The 9,961-nt window shown below is 54.6% G+C and overlaps 1 protein-coding gene across 1 annotated transcript in view; it reads left to right on the top strand.

Annotated features, from left to right (window-relative positions):
• Positions 1-9,961, top strand: part of RALGDS (ral guanine nucleotide dissociation stimulator) — a 44,773-nt gene that overhangs the window by 29,752 nt on the left and 5,060 nt on the right. Inside the window, 14 exon segments of the mRNA XM_017745593.1 lie at positions 4,860-4,970; positions 5,387-5,580; positions 5,944-6,018; positions 6,165-6,358; positions 6,736-6,857; positions 6,991-7,206; positions 7,323-7,426; positions 7,760-7,844; positions 8,498-8,575; positions 8,671-8,757; positions 9,113-9,145; positions 9,299-9,420; positions 9,579-9,685; positions 9,766-9,917. Of these exon segments, the coding sequence (XP_017601082.1) occupies positions 4,860-4,970; positions 5,387-5,580; positions 5,944-6,018; positions 6,165-6,358; positions 6,736-6,857; positions 6,991-7,206; positions 7,323-7,426; positions 7,760-7,844; positions 8,498-8,575; positions 8,671-8,757; positions 9,113-9,145; positions 9,299-9,420; positions 9,579-9,685; positions 9,766-9,917 (1,680 nt within the window).

The raw sequence follows: 9,961 nt of genomic DNA on the forward strand, positions 1-9,961 counted from the left end.
TGCGTGTGCTTATTTGGGATGTGTAGGACAGGAGGGTGCTTCTGCTTTTGCGGTCTTTATCTTCGGTTCACAGAGCTGCACTTGTTTTCCTTTCACTACCCGGGGGTGACTTTTTTTCCTATTTCCTTTTACATAACATCGTACACTCGGGTTTGCACAAGAGGTCCCAAAGTCGCTGCTGTTTGTTGCAGGGGTTCAGGGCTTGCTCCTGAGGGTGAAACGAAAGTGAACTCGGGGTTGGTGTCAGCCGTGGGGTAGGGGTTCAGGCCTTGCTCCTGAGGGTGAAATGAAAGTGAACTCGGGGTTGGTGTCAGCCGTGGGGGACACGGGCCGTGGTGGAGCCGGTTTCTTTAGTTCCCGGAAAGGCCCATTTCCCGTTGCTAGTGGGAAGGGATTATTCTGAGAAGGGGCTGGGGATTGCAAAGACCAAACCCCTACTTGCTGTTTTCTGGCTTTTACCACCTTTCATCGAGTTCTTTTGAGCTTATGCAAACGCGGAGCTTCAATGGGAAACTCCTGGTGATGTCTCCGAGGTTCAGCTCTGCCTTTTCTTGTCTCGTTAGCCAGTGGGACTGTTAATTCCCAACAGGCACACATTCCTGGCTTCCCATGGGCAGGGTTAATGTCTGCTAAAAGCAGCCCCTTTGAAATCACGGTGCAGAGATACTCTCGGTGCTGTGCTGTACCTGTCTATAGAACAGGCATTTTGTGTAGCTCGACTGAAAGCGAGCAGAGTAACACGAATATCTCGATTGTTAAACCAGCTGTGGTCCAGAGAGCATCAGCAAAAGCACTTTAAGCAGTGGTGCCTCTTCCATGTGTGCTGAAATTAATACCTTTTTCCACTAACAGTTCATTATTTTTGTGCCTTTGGAGGCCAGCGCTCTAACCCGGGGCACGCAGGACCAGAGCTCTTAAGACCTGGTAATTGTTGGGTAATTGTCTGTGTGTAACGTGTGGGGATGCTGTGTGCTCACACTTAATCCTGCACTTTGCTCCTGTCTTACCAAAACCACCTTTGTGACTGATCTCAAACACTTTCCAAAATGCAGAGCCCGAGCCAATGTTTTACTTTGCTGTTTGGCCTTTGCATTTTCCCCTCCTTTCATCTGTCAGGAAGAGCCGAAGGCAGAGTCCCTGCTGCTTCTGCTGCTCTCTCCCTAGCTCTGAGGGTCCCTCACACTCTTCCTCTAGGCTCACGAACCTTGGCTGCATCTTAGAGCTCCTTATTAATCCTCTGTGTGAAGACGTGGGGTTTGACACCACGCCGAGTACAAGAACATTCACCAGAGAGCAGAAGAGTTTATTGCACGGAGCAGGAATTCCTCCCTGGTGTAGTCACAAAAGCTTTGAACCATCAGTGGGAGCTCCAGGGCTGGCTGCAGTTGGAAGAGGCAGTCCCCAGGCCCAGGGCAGCCATCTGGTGCAGACCTCCCGTTTCATATTTCAGGGGATGAACTCCTGCAGAGTTCACTCACGGCTGCTTCTGCAAAAGCCTCTGCTCTGCACAACTGGGCAGAGTTAAACATGTGGCTTTTCCTTGTGCCCCTCCAGCCAGAGGCCTTTTTCCTGCTGTGTGGAGCAGACCAGGATTGCACACTGAGCTGGGGAAATCAAATCAAACGTTCATTTTCCTGTGTCTTCCTTTTTCTTGGTGCCCATCTTGAAATGTGTTGGATCTCACTTTCTCTGGGCTTCCAGGTCCCGCTCGTATGAGTTTGGTGGAAGGTGCAGATGCCATGACCATCAAATCTTGTTGCAGATGTTTAAAGCACGGCCTGGGCCTGTTGGATTCATCCCTTGTGCCAACAGAAGGGACTATTCACCTGTGTCTCACCTTCAGGCTGAGGTGAAGGAAGGGTTTGTGTGTTGGCTGAGCCTGACTCACATTCCCTCCTTCTGTGGGGCAGAAAATTCCAGCAGCTGTGTAGGGCAGGCAGTGGGGAGCAGTGACTGTTGCAATATTTACCAGCACTCCTCTGTCTCTTCAGAGACCATTTTGAAGGCGTTCAGCTTTGGTTGACTTGCTGGAAATCCTGGTGTGGCTGCAGGATTCGGGGTGGCCGGCACAAACATAAGCCACGGGTCAAGGTTTTGTGTCTCTCCCACCTCATCTCCTCACCTGCCAGGGGAGAAACGTGTGCTTGGTGCAGGTGTTGGAGCGAGACTCCTCTGGCTCTGTCCTGCCGCTGCTTTTTTGCTTGGTTGGTTTTGAACCATCGTGTGCAGAATGCACAATCAGCATCTCGGAGGAGCAGCCGTAGGAAAGAGGAAGCTCACACGGAATATAAATAGCCAAATTTTAGAATGTCCCAGTGTAGCAGCTCTCCTGGCTCTTGGCAGGAGCCTGCAGAGCGCTGGGAAGCCGCGGCCTTCGTGTGTGGTTTGCAAAGGGGGAACTTTGGGGGATATCACACAAGTCAGCAAGACGAAAAATGAATGAATCTGACAGTCTTGGATATGGGAAGGAAATGAAATTTGCTTTTACGCACATCAAAATGGGGAGTATCCCCTGCACGTGACCTGAAATGCAGAGTGAAAACCCTGCACAGTTGTGGCAATACTTTCCACTGTAGTTGCACAGCAGCTGCCAATGATTCATGGGTTGATCCTGAGATGGTTTTTTCCTCCCATATGATTTAATTTATGAATTTAATTGCATGTCAGCAAGCATCTGATTTTTCTTGATATTTTGGGGTTTGCAACTGCCCAGCCAAATCTCTTTTCTGAGTTAGACTGTACAGGGCTCTGGTCCTGCTGGACCCAGAGCTTTCCTCCAGCCTGAAGGCTCAGCTTAAATGGGAGGTACACGGGGTAGGGCTGATGTGCATTTTGGGTGATGAAGATTGGGAAAGATCCCAGGACAAATTGGGAAGCGTTTCCATGGCTTTTCTTTCTTTTTGTTGGAAAGGGCAAAGTGGAAGAAAGAAAAGTGGAAGAAAGACTACTTGGCCAACTTGGTTAGGTGCTGTCACTGTAGATGGGTGATCCAGAGTGGACACAAAGCTTTGGCTGTGCTGGCAGCCCTCTCCCAAAGTTGTGCCAGTCCCCTGGGCAGTGTACTTGAACACAAATTTGTGCCATAATTTATCCCAGAGCACGGAACAAGAGCGGGCCAGACGCAGGTGCCAGGAAGGATGTCTGGTGTCTGCTGCTTCGTGTGGGTGCTGTCAGGGCTGGTCTGGAAGCCAGTGAATCCTGGGAGAGGCTCCTGATGCTCACAGCAGAGCTTCACAACTCCTCAAACCCGTCAACAAGCCAAACCTCTCCATAGTCTGGCATGAAGTGAGAAAAGCAGGTTCAGCCGAAAGTGAAAAAGTCAGTAACCCTGCCCAGGGGGATTCTCTGCCCTCATTCATTACAGCCATGAATGAGAGGCTTTTTCCAGCTTCCCCTCAGAGCTGGCTGTGCTTCCCTGCCTTGATTCCCTGTGATTAACCAAGCCGTGGCTTGAGCAGGCTGTGATAACAGAGCAGTGACCGCTGCTGTGGTGGTGCTGCTGATAAAGGATGATGGTTAAAGAGCATTTGGGTGCACGTTCAATCCGTCGGCTCGGGGTCGTGTTCTGCTCCTGTCTGCTGAGATGTGCAGCCTCTTCTGAGCCTGGGCCCCGGGGTGTGGCTGTCCCTGTGCTCACAGGGGGCAGTTTGGAGGAGGATTTTTTGCAGGGAGCAGCATCACTTCTGGGGCTCCATCCTAAGTCCTTCCATGGCAGTTTCTTCCTCAGCGAGCCCTTGTGTTGTTGTCAATGCTCAGGGCTCTTTGAGGGGCAGTTGCAGGGAAAGCTGTGGGCTGGCTCTGGCAGGAGAGCTTTGTCCCCACAACCCTGTGTCCCAGTGATGGTCACCTCCCTCTCTAACCAGCTTACTGCTTTCAGGCGTTTTCTCCCTCTGCTGAGCTGTGGGTTTTGGTGTGTGTTTGTCCATGTCCTGCCATTTGGCGAGAGGGATGGAGGGCGGGGGAGATCCCCGCAGTGTTTAAAAGGATCTGGATAAATCTTCTTAAGGGAGGCACTGACTCAGCAGAGCGTGGTTAGGGAGGAGGAGGAGGAGGAGGGAACCAGATTGTCCTTGTGGGGCTGCAGCTGCTGCTGAGCCTGTGCTGGCATGTGGTGCTGGGGGAGGCGTGTGCCCTGAGAAGCATCACCCCTTTCCTCACCAACTTTTTGGTGTTCTCCATCCTCCAGAGCAGAAATGGGAGCCTCATAGCTGGGTGCCTGTCACCTAGAGGTGCCTGTCCCCTGTACCCAGACCTGTCCTGGCTGTGGCTGACCCAACCCTGGTGCAGATCCCTGGGATTTCCCCCCAGCTTTGAGCTTTCCCCTGGGATTTCTGCCTCATGCAGTGGCCAGTGCTGCCAGAGCTGGTGGGCAGCTTGGTTTGAGTTATTATTTATTAGGGAAATGCACCGAGGTGCTTGGTTCCTGCAGGGACAGATCACTGAGACCCTGCTCAGACCAGGAGGCAGTGTCACCTCATGGGAGGGGCAGAGGCTTGGGGAGGGGAGCAGCCATGGCTGGGCACTGGGCTGTGCTGTCACTGTCCCTTTCGCTGGCTTGTGAGCGGTCCCACCTTGCACTGGCATAGCCTGGCTTTGCTGAAGGGCTGAGATGTGGGGCCAAGGGACATGGGACACACCAAGAGCAGCTTCCCAAACTCCTGGCTCCACTGTGGGCAGGCTCAGCTGGCCAGACACACTGGTGTCACCTCGCTTGCATTTCTGAGCAGGTGAGGGAGACTCTCACTGCCAGCCAGGCAGCTGCTGCCTTTGGCTCGCTGGGATCCCTTGTAGGAGCCACAAAACAACTCTGCCACACTTTGCTCTTCTTATCTCATGGTGTATCTTGTCTTTCCATGCAGAGCTCCACACAGGAGATCGGAGAAGAGCTGGAGGATGGTGTGATCTACAGCATATCCCTCCGGAAAGTGCAGCTCCATCACACGGCAAACAAAGGGCAGCGCTGGCTGGGGGTAAGCTGGGGGCTCCTTCTGCCACAGGGGAGGTTTCAGATGTTTCCCTGCCATGGGAATCATGTATTTATTTGGGAGCAGGGAGTGGGAGCACCTGCTGTCCTCTGCCACATGGGAAGGGGCACAGGTGACACAATCCGCAGCCCCATTTTGAAAAATAGGGCAACTCTGATTTGTATCTGGATTTTGGCAACCTTGAGGCCTTTCCTGGGATTTCCCAAGTGCTCAGGTCTTCTCAGCTGGGTTGCTGGTGTTTGCTGTCTGAGGAGACTCAGCTTTTCTTTCCCAGTTAGGAGAGCCCCAGGCACTGTAGGGGTCCCAGCCCAGACCTGAGCTTGTGAAGCTGGTGGGAACACTTTGCACTGGATGGTGCCTTTCTTCACCCAGCCCACTGACTTCTGCTCCTGTCCTGGCAGTTTGAGAATGAGTCAGCCCTAAACCTCTACGAGACGTGTAAGGTGCGGACGATAAAAGCCGGGACCTTGGAGAAGCTGGTGGAGTACCTGGTCTCAGCCTTCAAGGGCAATGATTCCACCTATGTCACCATCTTCCTGTGCACTTACCGGGCCTTCGCCACCACCAAGCAAGTGCTGGACCTGCTGCTTAACAGGTGAGGCTGCCCTGAGCCCCACAACACAGCTGGGGGTGGCCAGGAAAGCCCCAGTATCTTCTGCTGCAATGCCTTGGAGGTCTGCTGGCTTTTCCCAGCTCCATCCACTTGAAGGTTTTGGGACAGGGCAGGGAGGACACAACTTCCCAGAAAGCTGGAGCTCTTCCAGTGAGGTGGTCAGTGCTGGCTGCTTCCCTGTTCCTGTAAGAGGGAGGTTGTGGCAGAGGGAGGGGAGCAGGACACTGCGTAGCAGGTTCATCCTGACCCCTTGGCAGAGCTGGGGGTGGTGTGGAGCGGGAGGAGGCTGCTCTGAGAGGCAGCTGAGTGCAGGGTGCTCACTGCCTGCTCTCTGTGCCCCACCAGGTATGGCAAACTCCACGTGCAGGCGAATGGGGACCACGCCAGGCACACTGTGGACGAGAGGATGGAGCTGAAGAAGTAAGTCTGACTGTGCTGTGGTGGCTCTGGTGGCAGCTCTTTGGGAGGGATGTGTTGTCCCAGCAGTGCTCCTGGGCTTGTGGGGGTGCAGACAGGTTTCTCCTGGCACCTGATCCTCTTTGTCTGTGTTTTCCCCCTTGCTGCAGCACCATCTCCTCCATCCTGGGGGCCTGGCTGGATCAGTACTCAGAGGATTTCCGCAAGCCCCCCGACTTCGCCTGCCTCAAGCAGCTCATCTCCTACGTGCGCCACAACATCCCCGGCTCCGACCTGGAGCGCCGAGCCCGCATCCTGCTGGCCCAGTTCCAGCAGCAAGAGCAGAGCGAGGCCGAGGCAGAAGGTGGAGTCCTCACCCTGCTTGTGGGGTTATTTGGGGCTGCAGGTGGAGGGAATGCTGCTGGTTGGCATCAAGGTCTCCAGAACTTGAGCCACGTGGCTGAACAGCCATAAACCCTGTTTACATGGAGGGACACTGGGAAGCTAATTCAGTTGCAGCAGAAGTGGGATTTTTAAGTGGATTAGCTAATCTGCCTTTAATCCTCTGTAGACACTTGCACCCAGGTTTAAAACGACTGTCCTTTTATCTGAGCCTCGTTGCTGGAGGTGTGAAGCCAGATGGGAATTAAGAGCCTGGGAGGTGGGGGGTGGGTGTCTGCAGGGGGCTGGCGTGGGTCGGTGTGGGCACTGTGGTGCTCAGCTTCACCCTGTCTCCTGCAGCTGTGGACCATGGCAGCTGCACCTTCCAGCTGGTGGAGGAGAACGGGGTCGGGGATGGGAAGCCAGATTTCCTCTCCTTCTCCCCAGAGATGGTGGCAGAACAGTTCACACTGATGGATGCTGTGAGTAGTCACCCACCAGGCAGCTCAGTGGTGCTCTGGGCACAGGCCTGGCTATTCCCATCCCTTTTTCCTCCCGGCCTGTTCTCTCCCCAGAGAACCCAAAGAGACCCTTCTCCCTCCCTTTATCCTCCAGGAGCTGTTCAAGAAAGTGGTGCCTTACCACTGCCTGGGCTGCATCTGGTCCCAGCGGGACAAGAAGGGCAAAGAGCACCTGGCCCCCACCATCCGTGCCACGGTCTCGCAGTTCAACAGTGTGGCCAACTGTGTCATTGCCACCTGTCTCGGGGACAGGTCCCTGAAGCCACAGCAGAGGGCCAAGGTGGTGGAGCGGTGGATCGAAGTGGCTCGGGTAGGACAGCTCACCTCCCACTTCACCCAAGGGATGAGGTTTTGCCATGCTGGAATCCCAGCAGATCCTCCAGCTTTTTTTAACCCGAGTCCTGTCACCTCCTTGTCTGTCCCCAGGAGTGCCGCATCCTGAAGAACTTCTCCTCCCTCCGAGCCATCCTCTCAGCCCTGCAGTGCAACGCCGTGCACCGGCTGAAGAAGACCTGGGACGAGGTCCTGCGGTAAGGAGCTCCTGCGGGGCTGGTTCCAAGGGGAAGGACATGCTGTGGGCCTTGAATGTGTAAATGGGATCACCTCAACTCCAGCATTGCCTCTTGGAGTGTGCCCAAAACCCAGGGACCAGTGTCAGGTGTCAGGGACCTAAGGAGGGTGAGGAAATAAAAGCATCATCACCTCACCCTTCTGTGTGAAACATCTTGGAATAGCTCCCAAACAGCGAGGCCCAGCTGGAGCTGAGCATAACTGGGGTCATTTGGGTGAGCAGAAGAGAGCCCAAGGAGGAAAGCCCACTGTGGCAGCGTTGCTGACTTTTCCCCTTGTTTCCCCCTGAGCAGGGAGAGCTTCCGCACATTCCATGAGCTCTCAGAGATCTTCTCCGATGAGAACAACCACTCGCTGAGCCGGGAGCTTCTCATCAAGGTAGGGGGAAGGAGAACCCGCATTGCCCTGCTCCTGGCAGGCAGCTCAGGTTTCCATGGTGTTCCAGCCAAAGGATAAAGCCCAGAGCTTCTGGAGTTGCAGGCATGGATGCAGGCAGGGCGTGCTGAGTCTGGGGAGCAGGCAGGGGTTTCAGCAAGGCTGGGATTTCTGTTTCTCCACCCAAAACTCATTACCTGGAGCTGGCAAAACAATCCAAGGAACAGATAAGCAATGGGATGGGATCCAGAGCACCAAGCGACAGCTTCTGCCCAGAGGCAGCTGCATGTTAACAGTCCAGTGCAAAATTCTCTTGATTCTGGGTGGGGTGGTGGAGTTGGTGAAAGGTGGTGGCAAAAATGTCTTTATTCTGTGTGGAGCTTCTCCACAGATCCCAGCCTAGCTCTGGTTTAGGGACTGACAGGAAACAAAATGCAAAAGGGAACAAAATGTCCCGTTGAGGAGACATTTATACAGAAATGAGAGCAGCAGTTCCTATTCACTAAGGCTCTCCTCTCTGTGAGCCATGAAAAAGCTTTGGTTTCCTCCTCTTTCCTACAAGGAAAGTTATATAAAAAAAAGCGGGTGTGAATTTTAGCTAAAAGGTATTAGAGCTGTTTCCCACCTGTGCTGATCCACCTCTCCCCACCATCCAGGAGGGCACATCCAAATTTGCCACCTTGGAGATCAACCCAAAGAGGGCTCAGAAGCGGCAGCAGCAGCAGCGAGAGATGGTGAGTCTGGCAGGGCTGTCCCTGTGCCCTGTCCCCAGCAGCTGCCCGGGCTGGTCCCAGCTCTGCTGACCCCACTGTCCCTTCTGTCCCCACAGGGAGTGATGCAGGGCACCATTCCCTACCTTGGCACCTTCCTCACGGACCTGGTGATGCTCGACACGGCCATGAAGGATTTCCTGGATGTATGTACCTCCTCCCTATGCTCCCTTTCCTCCCAGAGCCTGGGCTGATAAAAGGCAGGCTGGTCCCCCATGTGTCCTGTATTCCCACACTGCACATCCTGTATCCCACACTGCACATCCTGTATCCCACACTGCATCCTGCACATCCTGTATCCCACACTGCATCCTGCACATCCTGTATCTCACACCACATCCCATATCCCACCCTGCACATCCACCTCTGTCCCAAGGAAATGGGCTACTTTTTCTCAGCACTGTTACCCACGCTGCAGTGGCAGCAAGACAGAGATAGGGAAGGGTGGGAGCAATATTCTTCTGCCTGTTCCAATCTGACCTTCATCTCTTTCTTTTCCAGGGTGGGCTGATCAACTTTGAGAAGAGAAGGAAGGTGAGAGGTTTTCCCTGGCAGCTGCACAGGCTGACCTGGTGCAATCACAGGCTGTGCCAGTCACTTTGGGGTTGATTCCTCTCTTTTTTTTTACTTCATGTTCTTTAGTTTTGGGGGAGGGGATTCTGGTCTCATGGCTTCCATTTGCTGCAGGAGTTCGAAGTCATCGCGCAGATCAAGCTGCTCCAGTCGGCCTGCAACAACTACAGCTTCACACAGGAGGATCAGTTCGTGGAGTGGTTCCACAGCCTGGAGCGGCTCAGCGAGGCCGAGAGGTGAGTGAGAGGGGTCTGGGGTCGTGCTGGTGCCTCGGGAAGTCCCACCACTCATTTCCTCTGACAGCAGCAGCTGTCCCGTGCTCCCCTCTCTGCTCTGCCTCCCTCACACTTGGTGGCAGCACAGGGAGCTCAAACCCTCCTCTCTCCCCTCCCAGCTATGGGCTGTCGTGTGAAATCGAGCCACTGTCAGAGTCAGCCAGCAACACGTTGAAGGCCAAGAAAAACACCGGCATCATCAAGAGATGGAGCGAGTGAGTCCCTGGTGGGAGGTGGGGGCCAGCGTGGGGCATCCTTGGCTGGGCACTGCAGGGGACCAGGTGGGAATGGCCGCTATCCTGCCAGCCCCATGCACCCTCACCCTGCTCCCTTCTCACCTGCCCCACCTCTCTCCTGGCAGCCCAAAAAAAATCCCCCCCGCCGGCCCCAGCAGCTCCGACGTGGAGGAGATCAACATCAGCTTCATCCCCGAGTCCCCCGACTGCCAGGAGAAGAAGGTACGTGGCAGCTCGCAGGGTCCAGGCCTCCCAGGGCTGGTGTG

The sequence above is a fragment of the Corvus brachyrhynchos genome, unplaced genomic scaffold, assembly GCF_000691975.1.
Source record: "Corvus brachyrhynchos isolate BGI_N302 unplaced genomic scaffold, ASM69197v1 scaffold59, whole genome shotgun sequence".
In the NCBI taxonomy this organism is placed as follows: Eukaryota; Metazoa; Chordata; class Aves; order Passeriformes; family Corvidae; genus Corvus; species Corvus brachyrhynchos.